Source organism: Pseudonaja textilis, chromosome 12, assembly GCF_049901715.1.
Source record: "Pseudonaja textilis isolate UNSWEBS1 chromosome 12, rPseTex1.2, whole genome shotgun sequence".
NCBI lineage: Eukaryota > Metazoa > Chordata > Lepidosauria > Squamata > Elapidae > Pseudonaja > Pseudonaja textilis.
This window is the reverse complement of record NC_142001.1, coordinates 20,701,136-20,719,474: the sequence shown is the minus strand read 5'-3', so window position 1 is coordinate 20,719,474 and position 18,339 is coordinate 20,701,136. Positions and strand designations below refer to the sequence as shown.

Genomic DNA, 18,339 nt, shown 5'->3' with positions numbered 1-18,339 from the left:
GGGGGCAAGTTATCTTCCACCCTTCTTAGCTATTTTCCTTTGATTTTCCTTTGCTTTTCACTGCAAATACAAATAAGACCTTCTGGCTAGAATAGCGCGTGTTTGTCTCATGGTCAGCCCTGTTCTTTTGCCAGGGTGGACAGCAGCCAGGGCATTGGCACCTGCCCCAAAAGAGGGAAAGAGGATTGCCTCGTGGGTGGCACGGAATGGGCAAATCCACTGCTCTGGGACAAATTTATTATCCAAGCATCGTGTTTCGTCCAAGAAGGGAAAAGGCAGAAGGGGGGGGGCACACATGGGTGGCAAAGGTTTCTGGCTTGCGCCTGGCATCAAAACGTTCCGCCCAAAGAAACTGGCTCCCTTTTCGTAGGAGATTATTTGAATTGTAGTCACCAGGGCGTATTAGTACTGCTAAACCACTTTGTTGGTTTAACACGGATTAATCAGAGCGCCTGGCACTTTGCAGAAAAGAGAAAATAGGGCACAACTCTCTGCCCTAAGCAAGATCCAGTTGCCAAAACCAGGGAAGAAAAGAAAGCGGGTGGAGGCAAGGCAATTATGGACAGTATGCGTATTTATTTGGTGGAGACCCAAAGGGGCTTCATGGCATCGAGTTAAAGAAAACGTAGCCACCGTTGTAGCCCCCTGGCCCAAGGTTTGGACTACAACTCCCATCTCCCACATCGGGTGAGGTGACTGGGGACCTGCTCCATCAGACCACGATGGCAAGCCATGATCCATGGTGGCCTCTGGGAGCAGCGCATATTTCCTCCCTTAGTTTTGGGCCTGTTCTCCTCTCACGGCGTTGGTGCTCCCCGTGGGTCTAACAAGGCACGTGGTCTTCCCTGTATCCCATCAGGAAAAAACGAAGGTGAGCCAGCCTTTGGACTATGAGAATGTGATCAGCCAACGGAAAGCGCAGATCTACAGCGATCCCTTCCGGGACCTGCTCATGTTTCCCATGGAAGATGTCTCAGTGAGTTGTTCCCCGTCGCTGTGGGGGGGTCAGGCCGGTCTTCCCAATCCAGTTCTTTTCCCCTATCAGGCTGTGATCTTTTCACCTTGCCTCCCACACCAAAGAAATGGGCCAGGAGACACATGGTGGTTCTGGGACCATGTCTGGTGCCATATTTGGCCGTGGAGATACCGGCTGAGAAGGATCCCACAGGTGAACCTCAGGAGGGCAGAGATTGTTTTTCAAAAACAGCCTTTTGTCAGGGTTCCCTCAATTGCCCTAATTAAATCATGAGCCTCGAGCCCAGCTTCAAAAAAATCCAAAAGATTTATTAGGAGCAACTTGCCGGCATTAACCTATATGAAGCCGACTCTGGCACACCAGATTGACAGTCACCTGTGACCCTGTTCCCCCCCCCTCTGCCCCCTTCCCCGGGTGTGTCATACATCAGATTCTCCAACCAAGAACATGCTCAGGGGCTGGATGTCATCCATCATGCTCTCCAATGAAAGATTTTCACGGGCAGAAGGTCCCATAGCTTAGGCTACAGTCTCCATAAGATAAGCATGGAATGTGCCCCACGGCTCCATCAGGCCTTTCCCTCCTTCAAATGTCAACTCGGGAGCAGGCATACGAATGATTTACGAGTCGACACCTTTCCTTATAAGGTGTGCTGATGGGACCACCTCCAAGGAGGTCCCGTCCAGTCAAAACCTAAAGTTCAGAAGCTGGATCTGCCCTCCCTCCAAGCCTTCGATAGTTAGATGCTTTGGGGTGGGGGGGGAAATCCAGCTCAAGCAGGAAGGGAAGACCCCTCCCCAACTTCCCTTCCACCCAGTGGGGTCCTCAATCGTTCTGGCATCACCAACCAACTTTCTTTCCAGCTCTCGGTTATCCATCGCCAGAGGAGAACGGTCCATTCCTCAGTGCCAGAAGATGCTTTGAAGAAGGCCCAGAGTCTCTTTGTCCAAGAGGTGAGACCACCATCCCCCTCCTTTCTTGGGGAAGGGGGCATAAGGGTAAAAGTAAATGTTTTCCTCACTCATCCGTGCTAGTCGTTTCCGGCTCTAGGGGGCAGTGCTCATCTCCATTACAAAGCCTCCGTGGTCGTGTGGCCGGCAGGACTAAACGCCTTCGAAGGCGCACGGAACGCTGTTCCCTTCCCACCAAAGGGGTCCCCATTTTTCTACTTGCATTTTTTTTACATGCTTTCGAGCTACTAGGCTGGCAGGAGTAAAGGTAGCTCACTCCGTTACACGGGTGCCAGGGATTCGAAACGCCAAACTGCCGATCGACAAGCTCAGCATCTTAGCCCCTGAGCCACTGCACCCCTTTGGGGGAGGGTGCATAGATTGGGCCATTGGTCATGGCCAGAAAGGGGGGGAAGAAGGACCGCTGGCCTTGGGACGGCGAGAGTCTCTCCGAAAGTGAGGAGGTCGGTAGCTAAATCGGGTGAATAAATAACATGAAACCAGCAGGTTCATCTCTAATTTGTGGATGAGGTGGAGAGTTTTCCCTTCGCCTGATATCCAAGAAGGGGTTTGATTTGCTTTTTTCCAAACTACTTTAGGTAGATTTCAGGTGAATTGTTGGAGAGGAGACCAGAGCAATAACGCAGCTTTTTCAGCCACGGCCCTTCCTGTACATTTTAGGGTCCTCTTCACTTCCTGTGTGGCTCTCTCCACTCCTCGGCCCTCTGAAGGGATGCTTGAAATCTCCCATCAACTCCCAGCCATCCTGGCTAGAGAAGGATGATGGGAGTTGTAGTCAGTCTCTCTAAGAGGAAGCCCCGGCTTTGGCAGGGCAGCTTCCGCACTTCCGCCTCTTCAGAAGAGGAAGCAAGTCACGCGCTTCGTTTCCTTTGAACACGCCCTTCCGTGCATAACTCTCTGGAGGGCAAAAGCAAAGCCAAAGGACGACGGTTAGGCTGCGCGGCGGCATTTTTACGCCGTGGTCATGATCATTTTTCCGGTGCTGCTTTTAAAGGCATCTTGTCCTTTTTACCGTTTGAAGTGACTCTTATAATCTGCCCCACTTGAGAACTCAAAGGCCAGGGGAGGGGGAGGAGATCCGGCCCATAAATAGGCATTCCCGCCCCCCCGAGGGAGGGATCCAGACTCTTACATCGTTCCTGTGAGTCCCCAGGTGGTGCAGGGGGGTCTCCGACTTACGATGACAATTGAGCCCAACATTTCTGTTGCTAAGCAAGACGCTTGCTAAGTGAGCTTCCCCCCATTTCACAACCGGCCCCAGTCGTTAAGTGAATCACATGGTTGTTAAGTGAATCTGGCTTCCCCGTGGACTTGGCTCGTCGGCAAAGGGCTCTTGGGACCCTGTGACCGTTATAAACAAGAGCCAGTGGTCAAGCGTCCGAATTCTGATCACATGACCGGTGGGATGCTGCAACGGTCATTAAGTGTGAAAAACGGTCCTGGGTTACTGTTTTCAGTGCCGTTGTAACTTCAGTCACTAAATAAACGGTTTAAAGGTACCCATGATAAGCCAGATTATAGACCAGAGGTCTCCAAACTTGGCCGCTTTAAGACTGGTGGAATTCCCCAGCCAGCCGTGCCTGTTTCTTTTTTCTCTTAACCTAAAAGTGGGGAGAGATTGCAGAGGAAGGGACTACAAGAGAGCAAGCTCTGCTGGCTGGAGAATTGTGGGAGTTGAAGTCCACAAGCCTTGTGGCAATTTAAAGTTTGGGGACCCTTGTTATAGACCTTGGCCAAGCCTTCCAGCTCAGTCCCCCCACCATCTCAGTCTGGGGAATCCAAGGCAGCTGCCTCCCCTCCCCCAGAGATGGAGAATGCCAGAGCCCCCCTTTACACACACACACACACACACACACACACACACCGTCTTCATGCATCTAATTTCCTAGCTGCTCCTCAGGGAATTTGCATTCTGTGGTTCCCCTTGGGCTGAGTTTCGCTGCTGCTCCTGTTGCCACGGATGCAGTTAATGCTGGGGTTTAATTTTCTTTCCAGTGCATTAAAGCCTACAGCTCAGACTGGCATGTGGTGAACTACAAATACGACGAATATTCGGGTGATTTCCGAATGCTACCGTGGTGAGCCTTTCTTTCTCCGGGGTGTGTTTGTGTGTGTGTGTGTGTGTGTGTGTCTTGCATGTGCAGGCGGGAACATTACTTACAACGCCGCCTTTTGCAGGGCCCAACCTGTGTGTTTCTCCCCGGCCTCTGAGAATCTGAGCGGTTTAATTAAACAATGAAGGGTTTACTATAATATAATGTGGACCACCCAACAACTGAGACTGGGGGAGGAATCCTTGGGCAGGATCCCTCAGAATCGTGATACCCCGTGAGTGAGTTGGCCTCAAGAATAGCCTTCAGGGATACCCTTTCCTTCGTTAATTATTAGTACCTCTTTTTTTTTTTAATTATGGTGTAACTTGAGTAAAACCTGTTGTTCTTCCTTCAGCAAATCCTTCAGGCCAGAGAAGGTTCCGAGCCACGTCTTTGAAACTGATGAAGACTTTGATAAAGACGAGGTGAGAGGATGCACTAGAGATTCCCACCGGGCGCCATAAAGAGACACAACGCAGCGCAAAGTCTGCTGTCAACTGAAAAGAGACTCCTTTGGTCTTTTTAGCTGCCAGAAAAAGGGGAGTGGGGGAAAACAGTGCATTCCTTAAGGGCCTAGATAATCACCTGATGGATGACTCTTGGCTATGGAGGTGTCCCATTGGAGAATACACATCCAGGGGGTTGGGGGAAGACCAGGGTCAAGGGGAAAATGAATGATATATTTTACTATCGGCTGCATCCAGCTACCACCAACACGGCCACTCCTAAAGACATTTGTGGGGCGGGGGGGAACTTTCATTGAGCTGTACCACTTGGTCCCTTTTCCTTGCAATAGTTTTGTCTCTTCCGTCTTCCAGGACGCTTCCTCCCTCTGCTCCCAAAAAGGTGGGGTGATCCGGCAAGGCTGGCTGTACAAGGCCAATGTCAACAGTACCATCACGGTGACCATGAAAGTAAGACGGGAGCACTTGGGTTTCGTTTTGCAGAGAAAAGAGGAAAATGGGTTCTAAAGGAGCTCGGTTTGTTCTGGGTGGAAAAAATGCCTCCGTGACTCCTGGAAGAATCGAGCTGCTTGAGAAGGGATGAAGTTAGAGGCACAGAACGCAGGTCCTGGGTGGTCTGTAGACCAGATCGAGAAGGCCACCGAAACCATAATCTCAGCTGTGGCTGCTTTGCTTCTATAACCCCTGTATAGAAAGTGCCACAATTGCTTGTTTTAATGTACTTTTACTTCGCCTGACATTCAAGATTTTGGAACTGTATCTCGGGTAGAAATGAGCAGAATGGAGCTCTCCTACAGTGAGCTCCTCCTCTTTCTTCTTCTTCTTCTTCTTCTTCTTCTTCTTCTTCTTCTTCTTCTTCTTCTTCTTCTTCTTCTTCTTCTTCTTCTTCTTCTTCTTCTTCTTCTTCTTCTTCTTCTTCTTCTTCTCCTCCTCCTCCTCCTCCTCCTCCTTCTCCTCCTCCTCCTCCTCCTCCTCCTCCTTCCTCTTCTCCTCCTTCTTCTTCTCAGGTGTTCAAGAGAAGGTACTTCTACCTGACCCAACTTCCAGACGGCTCTTACATCCTCAATTCCTACAAAGATGAGAAGATTTCCAAGGAATCCAAAGGATGCATCTTCCTGGATTCTTGCATAGATGTTGTGCAGGTAAGGACTTGCAAAAAGTTTTGCTGGAGAATTTGTAAGGCCAGAGGCAGATTCATGCTAGAGAGGATCTGGTATGGATCTAATGTCTGTCTGTCTGTCTGTCTGTCTCCTGTCAGTCAATTTATTTCTCCCCAGTTACTGGGAAATAACATTCAACCAAAGTTCAAGCAAAGGAAAGCAAGAAAACAAAATACTGGAAAACACTCGGCTGGTTTTATGAACCAGCATCGTGTAGATCGGGGTCGTCAACCTTTTGGACCTCAGGGACCCCCAAACTCGTAATTTTAAATCCCGCGGACCAGAGACCCTGGGAAAATCCCCCAAAAGTCTGCAGGAAAATTCCCCACCCTGTTTTCCTTCCGATCGATCACTTTTTATCTGGGATCGCAGGATACCCTTCCCAATATTGCACTATACCCGTGATGGCAAAGCTATGGCACACGTGCCAGAAGTCACCATCACCCCAGATCAGGCAAACTGCGCATGCATGCACCCGCCACCACCCAACAGCTGATTGTCAGGTATCTGGTGCGGCGGGTGGGGGATGGCGGAGATGCACACACATGTGCAGAGGCAGAGAATAGGTGGGGGTGAGGCCAGTCAGAAGTCCGGACTACTTAAAATTTCTGCTACCGGTTCTGCAAAACCAGTCCAATCCGGCTGAATCCCACCTCTGGTGTCTCGCCTTTCTTCCCCCAGTGCCCCAAGATGCGCCGAAACGCCTTTGAGCTCAAGATGCTGGATAAGTACAGCCACTACTTGGCCGCGGAAACGGAGTCGGAGATGGGGGACTGGCTGGCCACTCTGCGGAAGGTCATCCAGGCCAACGTGGAGGGCCTGGGGCCGGAGAAGAAGGAGGCGGCCGAGTTCCTGCCTGGTGAGGACCTGCGATGGAGGCGGCTCTTGACGCAACCACACACACACACACACACACACACACACAGAAGAGAAGGGAGATGGGGGTGGGTGGAGGCAGGTCTTGACGTAACCACAGCCACACGGTAGGAAGGAAAATGGTGGTGGGTGGATCTCCTGGTGGATCCAAGCACTGTTGCTGCTTCAGATCTGATACTGTTTGCACACACGTTCTGTTTTCAACCCCTCACCTCCGTGGCTTGCTTAAGACAAGCTTTTCTCAAGATCCCTTTCAAGTTCAGCAGAATCACCGTGCCAAAAACTGCAGAGTTTCCCCTCTTAAAGTGGTTTGCTTCGACATCCGTTCTCTCTCTCTCACACACACACACAGAGCCTCTTTGGGGCTTGTGTTGCTGGGCTGCATCCAAAGCAGTTCCCAGGACAGAGAAGGGCGAAACTGACGGGGGAAAAAGCCAGGCCCCCCTGTGGCGTCTGTGAGCGGCTGGATTCATGGATGTGAAACTCCTGGCCGGCTTCCCTGCCCTCCATCCCAGCAGCCTCCCGGGTCTTCCAGAGGACAACCGTCGCCTCTTCTAGCCAGGTGCCTCTGCCACGTCTGCTTTTTGTGACTTTGCAGATGATGAGTCCAGCAGCCATGGAAAGTTGGAGAACATCTTGGAAAGCTTGGGGAGGAGCCTGCACCCAGAGCTGATGAAGGTAACCTGGTGGGCTTGGAGGTCCCGCCCCACAGGTGTGGCCTCCCCTCCTTCCCAGCTTCTCTCTGTCAAAGTTTTCGCTCCCTCCTCTGCTCTGTGCCTGAGTATTTTGCTTCCCCCGGTGCCCACCGATCGCGGCCTCATGTTTCTTCTCTTTCAGTACGGCCGAGAAACGGAGCAGCTCAGCAAACTCAGCCGCAGCGAAGGCAGGCAGAACCTCTTCTCTTTTGATCCAGAAGTGCAGGTAACCCTTTCGGGGATGGAGGGGCTTAGATTGGGGGGACAGCATGGCTGACAGGTAGGGAAGGAAGGAAGGAGGGAGGGAGGGAGGGAGGGAGGGAAGGAAGGAAGGAAGGAAGGAAGGAAGGAAGGAAGGAAGGAAGGAAGGAAGGAAGGAAGGAGGAGGGAGGGAGGAAAAGGAAGGAAAGAAGGAAGGAGAATCAGAAGGAAGGAGAGAAGCAGAAGTAAAGAGGGAGGGAGGAAGGGAGGAAAAGGAAAGAAGGAAGAAGTAGAGGGAGGGAGAGAGAGAAGGAAGGAGAGAAGCAGGAACAGGGAGGAAGGAAGGAAAGAAGGAAGGAAGGAAAAGGAAAGAAAAGGAAAGAAGGAAGGAAGGAGAAGCAGAGGGAAGGGAGGGAGAGAGAGAGAGAGGGAGGGAAGGAAGGGAGGGAAGATATTTCTGAAAGATGTGCCATCTGCCGTTCCTTTCCAAACATGAACGTTGCGACGGTTTTCTTCTACCTGTCTGCACCTGATCCAGGTGGGAAAATAATCCTTCGCCCTTTTTCTCTTCTAGAGGCTCGATTTCTCCGGACTGGAGGTAGACATCCAACCCTTTGAGGAAAGGAGCTGGCCGCGCTTCCTGGTGAACTGCCACAGCCTGACCTTCAACCTCCTGGCCCAGCTGAATGACAGCTCCAAGGACCCCCTTTCCAATGTAGGGCCCCCCCGCCCACCTTGTTACGTTTTTCCTGCCAAAGCCTCCTCCACATCTTTATTTCCTCCCTCCTAAACAGTTTCCCGATCCTTACAACGCGTCATAAGAACATAAGTCACCTCCTGCCGGATCAGGCTCCCTTGTCCAGATGTTCTCCTAGTGGCCAACCCGCACGTGGAAGCCACCCGTCTTCTAGAAGATGCCCCCTTCTGGCCAGTCCCACTTCGGCACTTCAATTGACTATATGCCCACAAGTCATTGTTGACTCTGAACAACCACATAGGTAGATTTTCACCCAGGTGATCTGGCCCCAACTTGGTCCTTCAGGTCTTCCCATGCACTCATCACCGTTGCAACTCAGTCCCTCCATCTTGGGGCTGGCTTTTCTTCTTCTCTTTCCTCCCACCGTTCCCAGCATAACAGCCTTCTCCACCGAGCTGGGTCTTCACCTCATGTGTTCAAAGTAGGATCGTTTGAGTCTGGTCAACCCCGCCTCGGTGTTCTCAGGAGTGTTTTCCAAAGTTCAGAGCAACCCATTTTTTCCCTTTAAAGTCCAGCGTTCCCTTCTGTAGAACATCCAATGAATGTCGACCTCAGGATCTTATTTTGTGTTCCCAGGTGGAGCCGTTCTTCCTCAGCCTGGCTCTCTTTGATCTGAAAAACTGTTGCAAGATCTCAGCAGATTTCCACGTGGACTTAAACTCTGGCTCTGTGCGGGAGATGCTGCACGACTCTTCCGACCAACAGCCTGGAAACAGCCCCGTCAACAGCCGATCCCTCCACGGCGTGGCTGAGTCCAGTTTGCGCTACATAACGCAGGTGAGAGGTTCTGTGGAGTCCACCTGACCTCAGATTGAACAGGAAGGAAGCCTCCAAGGGAAATTGGAGCTGGATTAAACCTAACATGGAGCAACCTACTATTTAGTTCTCCATAGTCAACTTCATGCCAGAGGAAAATCCTTCAGCAGAACACGAGGTTCAAGCACAGATTTCCTCTTGCTCCCCAACAACTGGTCTTATGTTTTGGGGTGGTGGATCCAGAGGCTGAGCTTGTGATGATAATGGCATCCTATTGCAAAGCCAGAGCACGAATGATTGTTACACTGGACACAGTGGATGATTAGTGGGCTGGAGGCTAAAATATACAAAGAACGGTTGCTGGAACTGGGTATGTCTAGTTTGATGGAGAGAAGGACCAGGGGATACAGAATAGCAGTCTTCCGATATCTCAGGGGCTGCCCCAAAGAAGAGGCAGTCAAGCTATTCTGCAAAGCACCTGAAGGCAGGACAAGAAGCAACGGGTGGAAACTCACCAAGGAGAGAAGCAACCTGGAATTAAGGAGGAATTTCCTGACGGTTAGAACAATTAATCTGGGGAACAACTTCTCCAGAAGTTGTGGATGCTCCAACACTGGAAGTTTTTAAGAAGAGATTGGGCAACCCTTTGTGTGAAAGTGGGGTTTCCTGCCTAAGCAGGGGATTGGACTAGAAGACCTCCAAGGTCCCTTACAACTCTGTCATTCTATTATTCAACTTCTACACCTGATTGACCAGCAGGAATCTGATTCTGAGGTCCATCCTGGAAACGCAGATAATGCCAGCCAGAGATGAGGGAACTATTTTAGAGCCAACAGCTTTGTAGGGGAACGCACCCACCTCTTGGGAGCCCTTCTGTCCTCACTTAAGAGAGAGTTGGTTGAAGTTGGAACACTCTCCTAAGTAAGGACAGACCCATGTGGCTTAAAATGCTTTTGTGTAGGCCTGAGACTCCCTCAAACGATGGCCTTCCCATTGTCTTGTCCATCTTGAGGGGCCTTGTGGGTTCTGATGCTCTGCCTCTCTTTTCCACCAAGGGAGTCTTCTCTGTGACCAATCCACACCCGGAAATTTTCCTTGTTGCCCGGGTGGAGAAGGTGCTTCAAGGGAGCATCGCCCACAGCGTTGAGCCCTACGTCAAGAATTCAGATCCTGCAAAGGTACATCTTGATTTCATGGGATGGACTCCCCCTTGTTGGGATGAGAAAGGAGGCAATGGGTGTCTTAAGGCAGGACCTCTTGTCCCATAAAGCTCCTCCAGTCCATGTTGCACCATGGAGGGCAGGTAACATTCTGTGGAGATGGCAGCGGTGGTTGAGCACATAAGAGGCGTTAATGGCCGGCTGGATTCTGACGTTGCACCCAGCTATGGTTTACAAATCAGAGTGATTGAGCAGACATACCCAGATCAAACAAGCCATGTCTTAGTGCAGCGTGTGAATGTATTTTATGGGAGTTCCACCTAAATAATGTGGCTCCTAGGTCAAGTTATGAAGAGATTGAGAGTTGAACATGGACGAGCCATACGGCATCTCTTGGATTGGGGATAGAGAGGGAGGCAGGATTTATCTACTGAGCCACATAGGCCACCTTTTAGCCCACGTGTACTCTTCCTGGGTAGACAAAGGTGATGGTGAACAATTGGAGATGTTTCAGATGTTCTTAATACGCACCTAGTGCATTTATGGGCTTATTTTGGGGGAGGGGGGAACCTCACTTCTCCCTTTCTCAGAACTTGCCTTACCTGACTTCTCTGAGATTGGCACCACTGCCTGCCACCACTCCTGGATCTTTTGTCTTCCAGCTTCAACCAGCTGTCCACATCTGATGTCTTTTCCTTCCTTCACAGACAGCACAGAAGGTCCACAAGTTGGCCAAGGTGGTATGCGGCCGTCTTGGACGGTACCGGATGCCCTTTGCTTGGGCGGTCAGGTGAGGCTACTTCTTGTGCTGATGCCAAGGCCAACATGTCACCCTTCCCATGAGTGGAAGATGCCAGGAGCCAAGCCACTTGCCCACAGCTACCAGGACAAACTGCCACCTGAAGATGGCATTTGAAGGTTCTTCATGGGAGAAGACCTTCTATTTTGGCTTTGCTCTTCCAGGAGTTTGCTTCTTCTACTCGTCCTCAGAAAGACATTTCCTGGTTGAAATTTCCATCCTTGGAAGTTTGTTGGCCTTTCAGAGTGCACAGCCTATAGGGCTTCCTTTGCCATCCAAACACATCTCCAGAACCTGACTAAGAAGTGTAGAAGGTGGCCTATATATGAAGAGTACCAAGCCACTAGTACCAGCCAACTCTTTGCATTCTCTTTGCTGGTTGTGTTTCAGCACCTGCTTCCTGGCTAAAACTCCTGGAGCTCCATAAGTTCTAATGTTGGGTGTTTACCTGGCAGGCTATGAGGTTTCCATGAGCAGGTGTGGACGTTGCTCAAATGTACGCCCTTTTCTCTTCCCAGGTCTGTCTTCAAAGACTCCCAAGGCGCCTTGGACCTGGATGGGAAGTTCTCTCCCCTGTATAAGCAAGAGAGCAGCAAACTCTCCACGGAGGACCTCCTGAAATTCTTGGCAGAGTATAAGAAGTAAGGCTGCTGGGACGGGGGTGTCCTTCTGCCCCCCCCCTTGGGGGTCAGAAGAGAAGCTTTGGGCTGCAGAAAGTGTAGAGAAAATAGATGTCCCAGATTCTTCATCCCAACATTGTTGAATTGGGCTACCTGGCTTGTCTTCTGAGTCGTTCTTTGTTTTCTGTGCAGACCAGAGAAGACAAAACTACAAGTGATACCTGGCCAACTGAATGTGACATTGGAGTGTGTCCCCTTGGAACTCACAAGTAAGAACAGAGCAGAAAGATGGAAGAACACGAGACTCGATTTTTGTCATTGATCAGCTTGTGTTTCCTTTGTCTAACCTGGTTTCTGAGCGGTTGGTTGGTTGGTTGGTTAGTTGGTTGGTTGGTTGGTTGCCCACTCGGGGGTCACCCATCAGTTTGACCTTAAGCATAGTTATTAACAAAAAAACATGGTTTGAAAATTCATGTTGCATATTCTGGAGATGGGACAGATTGACCGTCCCCTTCAGGCTGTCAAATCAATATACAGATAGTGTTCGAGTTATTATCACAACTGTGTCCAGAACTTCTGTTACTAAGTGATGCAGTTTTTAAGTGAGTCACGTCAGAGTTTACAACCTTGATACCACAGTTGTTAAGAAAACCCAACTTCTCCCATCGGCTTGGCTTGTCCAAAGAGGGAGTACTGTCACCATGTGCTGCCTCTGGCTCTTGTCCTCCGCCAGACTGCGTCACGGCTGCTTTCATCCCCATCAAGCCCTTTGACGGACAGGAGCAGCGTGGCAGTGTGGCTCTTGAGGTTGATGAATTTGTGCCCGAGGTGGCCAAGTATTGCTGCCCGTTCACCACCTACAGAAACCGGCTCTATGTCTACCCGTTGCACCTGAAGTATGACAGCCAGAAGACGTTTGCCAAGGTGAGTAAGGAGAGGCACAGAAGGGTGAGGAGAGCTTTCTTGTGGCAAAAATGGGGGCCTAAATGTTCCCTTATGCCCACTGTGGGTCACTCTTCCAGGCAAGGAACATTGCCATCCGGGTGGAATTCAAGGACTCCGACGAAGGAGACGCCAAAGCCTTAAAGGTACTCCAGAGCCCTGCCCAAGGAAGAGATTGTCCCACAAGAAGACGATCCAGCCCTTCTGGCCTCTGGTGGCTCCTGGTGGCAAGTGGCCTCCTGGCACCCTGTGTTGAGTTTCTGCGATACCCTTGTCCTGCCACCTTCTTGGGCTCATTCCATCTCCAGAACTTTCCTGTCCTTTATGCTCCAACCTCTGGGCCAGATGAGTGATCTCCTTCCTCTTGGAAGGTCCTGTCCACCTACCAGCTGATCTCTAGTCATGGCGATGGGTGGGCTTCCAGAGTTTTGCAAGGGCTTAGATCTTTGTCAAGAGGCCCGGTTGCGTCTCCGTTCCATGTGAATGAGGACAGAAGGTCCACCAGCTTGTCCAGAATTCCCACTAGAGGGAGCCAGTTGACCCCAGTTGGAGCTCTTCAACCTTGGGCTCCTAATCCTGGCCAGTCTGCAACCAGATCTTTCCCACCAACATTTGAATCCTGGCAGTGGGATTCGGTGTGAAAGGATCTCCCTTTCTTGGGGCCCAATTCTGATAAGACTGAGCTGAGCAGGGTTGCCGAGGAAGCGAGGAAAGGACTTTTGATGGCCCAGGAGATAGTCATGCCTTCCGAGTCGTCTTCTTCCTCCCAGCCTCACTGCGTTCTTGTTACATCCTGCAGTGCTTCTATGGCAAACCCGGAGGGCCTCTCTTCACCTCGCATGCCTACGCTTGTGTCTTGCACCACAACCAGAGCCCGGAGTTTTACGATGAGGTGAGAAAAAAATAATAATAGTAACTAGCCGAGGAGAAGGAGATGGACAATTCTCTTGAGGGTTGACAGAAATAAGGAGAAAATAAGATGGTTTTCTATTTATAGAACTGAGGACCCTCCTTTGATTTCTTTGATCCAGGTTTTTCAAACTTGGCAACTTTAAGACGGGTGAGCTTCGGCTCCCAGAATTCCCCAGCCGGATAAAACAAAATGCCGATCATCCTTTCTTTTTTTAAGTGAAATCTTGCGAGAATTCAGCCTCCCTTCTCCTCCTCCTGTCGCGTAGATCAAAATCCAGCTTCCCATCCACCTCCACCAGAAGCACCACCTGCTGTTCACCTTCTACCACATCAGCTGCGAAATCAACACAAAGGGGACGGCGAAGAAACAGGACGCCGTAGAGACCACAGGTACCCGAGCTCTCCCCTTCCCCGGGGTTCTGGCTGGGTTCCTCAAGGAATGATCCTTAGGGCCCACCTACAAATGATCCTCTGGGATTCTTGCTTAAGATTGCAGGATCCCACGTGGGTCAGTACCCGGGACCAGAGGTTTGGTCTTCTGAGTTTTTGGACTCGTGCTGGAGCCCATCCTGGGGGAATCTCTCTCTCCTGGAATATTCTGAAAGGTCCCTGAGGACGGGCTCTATTGCGGGGGGCATTCAGCCGGTTCACACCGGTTCTACAAAACCGGTTGCGGAAATTTTGAGTAGTTCAGAGAACCGGCCAATCCCACCTCTGGCTGGCCCCGCCCCCATCTATTCTCCGCCTCCCAAATCCCAGCTGATTGGCTGGGTCTCCTTTGGTTGCCCTGCACAGGAGAACAGAGCTGGAAAGCAGGTTAGTCGGATGGGGAGGGAAGGGGGATTTTGCAGTATCCTTCCCCTGCCACGCCCACCAAGCCAAGCCACGCCCACAGAACCAGTAGCAAAAAATCTTTGAATCCCACCATTGGTCCGAAAGCTCAGAAGGCTAAACTTCAGGCCCCGCTAACTGACCCAGATTGGTTCCTGAAACGTTATCCTGGGACATGTAGCTCGGCCTTCGTTCGTAACTTAAAACGCTCGCAGGCTCACCTGGGCTGCGCCTATGAGCCACAGGTGCCCCCTAAACCTCCTGCGGCTCTTCAGACCAGCCAGGCCTTGGCTGATCCCCCGTGTCTCTTCTGCCCCCCATTCCTCCCCGCAGTTGGCTTTGCCTGGCTGCCTTTGCTGAAAGACGGGCTGATTGTTACCTCTGAGCAGCAGCTCCCCGTCTCCGCCAACCTGCCAGCCGGCTACCTGAGCGCCGGAGATACCGAGGCACGAAAGGTAAGGCGGCTCCGAGGTGGGTTTGTCATCAGGAGGACGACCCACGGGTGGTTTGGGATGCTACGTTTTTCACCCTTCCAGGCAGAGCGCGGAGCAAATCCACAGAGCTGCACCCAACCAGGCAGGGATCTCAGAGTTTCTTGGCCAAGTTTCAAGCCCCTGTTGTCCTACTGGTACATTACCCAGGAGTATAACTGCCCTCCTGACCGCTGTGCCTTCGCCCCAGTTCCTAGACAGCGGCGCTTGTGTAAGCAAGATGCGCCCTGCAAAACCCACCAAGACCTGGCCAGCTTTGTTTGCCTTGTTCTGATGGCTTCCTGGCTGCAGAATTGGGGTCACTGGGATTTTCCTATGCTTAGAAATACTTTCCCTGAGAGAGAAACGAGAGAGAAACGTTTTCTCTCTCTTGCGTGGACCCCTTTCTGGATTCAACTTAAATGGCTCTTTTCATCGCTGGTTGGGCCGCTTCCTGGTTAGGTAGCCCAGACTAGTTTAGGGCAAAACCCAAACTTCAAAAATATCTCTTTCTCCTTTGGAATCTCCAGCCAAGCATCGACGTCAAGTGGGTGGATGGAGCCAAGGCCCTCTTCAAGCTGAGGCTACACCTGGAGTCCACCATATACACGCAGGTGCGTGACCTGTCCCCTCTCCTAAGGAGGTCCATCCGGTGGGACCAAGAAGGGGGGCCTTCTCCGTGGTGGCTCCCTCCCTGTGAAACATCATCCCCAAGGAGATAAGACTGGCCCCCACTTTCACACTCTTTCCCAGGGCCCAGAAGACCCCAGACTGGGATGGAGACCGTCAAGTGGCTCGTTTGATTGTTGCCACTGGAGGGGGGATGGAGGATTATTGCTTTTTCAATTGTTCTTGCCTTGTAAGTCCTTATCCTTGTAAGTCCCCTGGGGTCATTGAGAATAAGTTGGTGGCCACATACACTTTCTGAAATAAATAAACACAGATGGAAGACCAGCCTTCGCAGAGGCCCTTTTGCAAGCTCTTAGAAAAAAGTCGTTAAAACGGGGCAGCCACGACCCTCCCCTCCACCCCAACCTGATTCCTTACAAAAACAAAACACACACACACACACACACACTGGTTTTCGGTCGCCTGCGAATGAGCCAGGTGAGAAGGGAGCCCTGTTATCCTTGCAGAGAAGACAACCTGAGCACAGGATCTCTCTGACTGCAGGAAGCTCAGACGAGGCCCGAGTGGAAACAGTTCACTCTGTTCTTAAAGACTGGTGAATTTTGTTCTTCTGTCACTTCAGGATCGTCACCTGCATAAATTCTTCCAGTATTGCCAGACGATTCAAGGTGGTGCCAAAGGTGTGCCAGGGGAACTTGTCAAATATCTGAAGGTGAGCCCGGTCTGGACGGGGGGTGGGGATAGATCTTTTGGAGAGAGTGCAAATGCGGTCACTTGTATGGAAAGAAGGACCAAGCAAAGTGTGATGACCCAAAGGGGCGTGGCATAAAGGCCACACAGTCAGATAATCCGTAGGAGTCCCTTTATTTGCTCCAACTTTGCCACCAATATCCTGGTTACCTTCTGGGCTGGAGAAAAATTCTCCCAGAAACAGCCTTTGGCTGCAGAGAATCAAGTCCAAAATGTGGTCAATAAAACTATAAGTCCAATCAAGGCAAAATAGTCTGACAAGTCCGGAGCAAGAATTCGAGATATGAAGGCAATAACTCAACATGGTTGGGAAGATGCCAGGAACACAGATAACCACAGTCAACACAAGATAAACTCAACGTTTGCTCCCAGCAGCTGCTGTACTCAGCATGCATCTCCTTTAAACTCTCATTCCCAGTTGTGGCTAATGAAGGGAATCAGGACCTTTTCCTCCCCATAAGCCATGCAACCCATGTTGCTCCCTTCTCCGTTCCTCCCTGCGTGCCCTAGGATAAAGAGGGGGTGGGCCTGGGTCTTCCTCCAAACTCCCTGTCCCTTGTTCTATCTCTTCCCTGCTCTGCCCTGCAGACTGTGCCCTCCCCCAGTTTCCTCCACAGCCAATGGAGCCACACTCCCTGTCAGCCGTTCGTCTTCTTCCTCGGATTCAGACTCCGACAGGGGCATGACACAAAGGCTCAAAGATCACCAGACCTCCGTCCCCCTTTGCACTCTCTCGAAGCCTAACCACGTATCTTGGTTTCAGTGTTTGCATGCCATGGAGATCCAGGTCATGATACAGTTTCTGCCGGTGATTCTTACGCAACTCTTCCGAGTCCTCAGCAGCCACCCAGAAGAGGAAGAGGTGGCCATCAACAGCACTATGTGAGTTTGGCCTGCAGATAAGGAACCTGTTTCAGGTTGGCTTCCTCTCTGCCTTGGGAATGTTTTCAGCACACTAGCCATCTAACACAGCACAGTGGCATCACCCGGTCAGTTACAGAAGCTAACACACCTGGTGAGCTAAGAGTAACGGAACAGCAGTTGGGAGGGACCTCGGAAACCTTCCAGTCCAAACTTCTGCTCCAGCAGGAGGGCTTTTCAGAGGCCAATCTATTGTGGAGCTCTAAAAGAACCAACCATAGCGTTAGTCCTCAATTTACATCCAGAACTGGGCCCAGCACCTCGGCCACTAAGTGAGGCAGTAGTTCATAAGTCCTCGTGGTTGCACCTGATTTCACAGCCTTTTTTTTGCCTTTAAGCCAATCCAGCTTCCCTCACTGATTTTGCTTGCTGGATACCAAAGTCCTCAATGGCGATCAAGGGACCAAGGGATCCTCCTGCAACCGTCATAAATTGGTTGCCAAGCACCTGATCGCGATCACGTGACCACGGGGATGCCGCCACGGTCCTAAGAGCGAAGGGCATAAGCCACTGTTTTTTTTCAGCACAGCCGTAACGATTCCATCGCGACCAGGCCAGGTGGCCCCTCTTGAGTGCAGCAACTCAAGATGGGCAGGAGGAAACGGATGACATTCCCAAGCGAGACTCCTCCCGCCTCCACCAAGCCCATCGGCCCCTGATAGGAAAACCAGTTGCCTTCTCCCGTGTAACAATGAGATGTCTTGTTCTCCCTCCGTCCTTCTTTCCCACCCCTCCCTGCAGGGTTCTTCTCTACATCGTGTCCAGGTGTCACGAGGAGAGTCTGGACCACTATTTGCGGACCTTCATCAAGGTAAGTTGGAGAAAGGACTCCCTTCTTGGGTCACAGGCTCTGGGCCCAGGGAGCCCACCACAAATAGCCCCCAATGTCTCTTCTCCCTCCCCCACCCCAGTTCTGCTTTCAGCCTGAGAAGCCCAGTGGGCCCCAGGCTAAGAGGACGCACGAAATCCTGGCGGGAGCCATATCAGCAATTCTCAAGCAGTCCGCGGATTTCTTGGCCATCAATAAAATGCTGAAGGTGAGACCCAACGTGGAAAGTTGGAAGTCCTTCGAGGCCCCCTCCTTGCAAAGTTTGAAGTCCGTCAAGTCAAGGGGGTTGAGAAAGGCCACACACTGCTCACTTGGTGGCCTTCCCCACACCGTGGTTCCTTCTCTAAGGTGGGAACAGGTGGAGACCTGTCCTGGCTGGGACACATCTCCCTCCTCTTCCTTCCAGTATTCGTGGTTTTTCTTTGAAATCCTGGTGAAGTCCATGGCTCTTTATCTTCTGGATGAGAACAAGATTAAGGTAAGGGCAGAAGCAGAGCAAGGGAAGCTTTTACAGACAAGCCACTTG

At 51.3% G+C, this 18,339-nt stretch overlaps 1 protein-coding gene across 3 annotated transcripts in view; it reads left to right on the top strand.

The window, feature by feature from the left end:
* DOCK11 (dedicator of cytokinesis 11) overlaps nucleotides 1-18,339 on the top strand; it is a 56,898-nt gene that overhangs the window by 5,210 nt on the left and 33,349 nt on the right. For 2 of the 3 annotated variants that reach the window (XM_087940809.1, XM_087940810.1), the window contains exons 2-27: nucleotides 860-976; nucleotides 1,840-1,929; nucleotides 3,943-4,025; nucleotides 4,396-4,465; nucleotides 4,859-4,954; nucleotides 5,512-5,646; nucleotides 6,346-6,523; nucleotides 7,139-7,218; nucleotides 7,378-7,461; nucleotides 8,011-8,151; nucleotides 8,770-8,970; nucleotides 10,005-10,127; nucleotides 10,817-10,899; nucleotides 11,427-11,549; nucleotides 11,721-11,797; nucleotides 12,214-12,452; nucleotides 12,551-12,616; nucleotides 13,270-13,362; nucleotides 13,649-13,772; nucleotides 14,547-14,668; nucleotides 15,214-15,297; nucleotides 15,936-16,025; nucleotides 16,827-16,945; nucleotides 17,726-17,795; nucleotides 17,896-18,021; nucleotides 18,220-18,291. In XM_087940809.1, the coding sequence (XP_087796935.1) occupies nucleotides 860-976; nucleotides 1,840-1,929; nucleotides 3,943-4,025; nucleotides 4,396-4,465; nucleotides 4,859-4,954; nucleotides 5,512-5,646; nucleotides 6,346-6,523; nucleotides 7,139-7,218; nucleotides 7,378-7,461; nucleotides 8,011-8,151; nucleotides 8,770-8,970; nucleotides 10,005-10,127; nucleotides 10,817-10,899; nucleotides 11,427-11,549; nucleotides 11,721-11,797; nucleotides 12,214-12,452; nucleotides 12,551-12,616; nucleotides 13,270-13,362; nucleotides 13,649-13,772; nucleotides 14,547-14,668; nucleotides 15,214-15,297; nucleotides 15,936-16,025; nucleotides 16,827-16,945; nucleotides 17,726-17,795; nucleotides 17,896-18,021; nucleotides 18,220-18,291 (2,886 nt within the window). The remainder of the gene's footprint in view (nucleotides 1-859; nucleotides 977-1,839; nucleotides 1,930-3,942; nucleotides 4,026-4,395; nucleotides 4,466-4,858; nucleotides 4,955-5,511; nucleotides 5,647-6,345; nucleotides 6,524-7,138; nucleotides 7,219-7,377; nucleotides 7,462-8,010; nucleotides 8,152-8,769; nucleotides 8,971-10,004; nucleotides 10,128-10,816; nucleotides 10,900-11,426; nucleotides 11,550-11,720; nucleotides 11,798-12,213; nucleotides 12,453-12,550; nucleotides 12,617-13,269; nucleotides 13,363-13,648; nucleotides 13,773-14,546; nucleotides 14,669-15,213; nucleotides 15,298-15,935; nucleotides 16,026-16,826; nucleotides 16,946-17,725; nucleotides 17,796-17,895; nucleotides 18,022-18,219; nucleotides 18,292-18,339) is intronic. The other variant, XM_087940808.1, reaches the window with a different exon arrangement.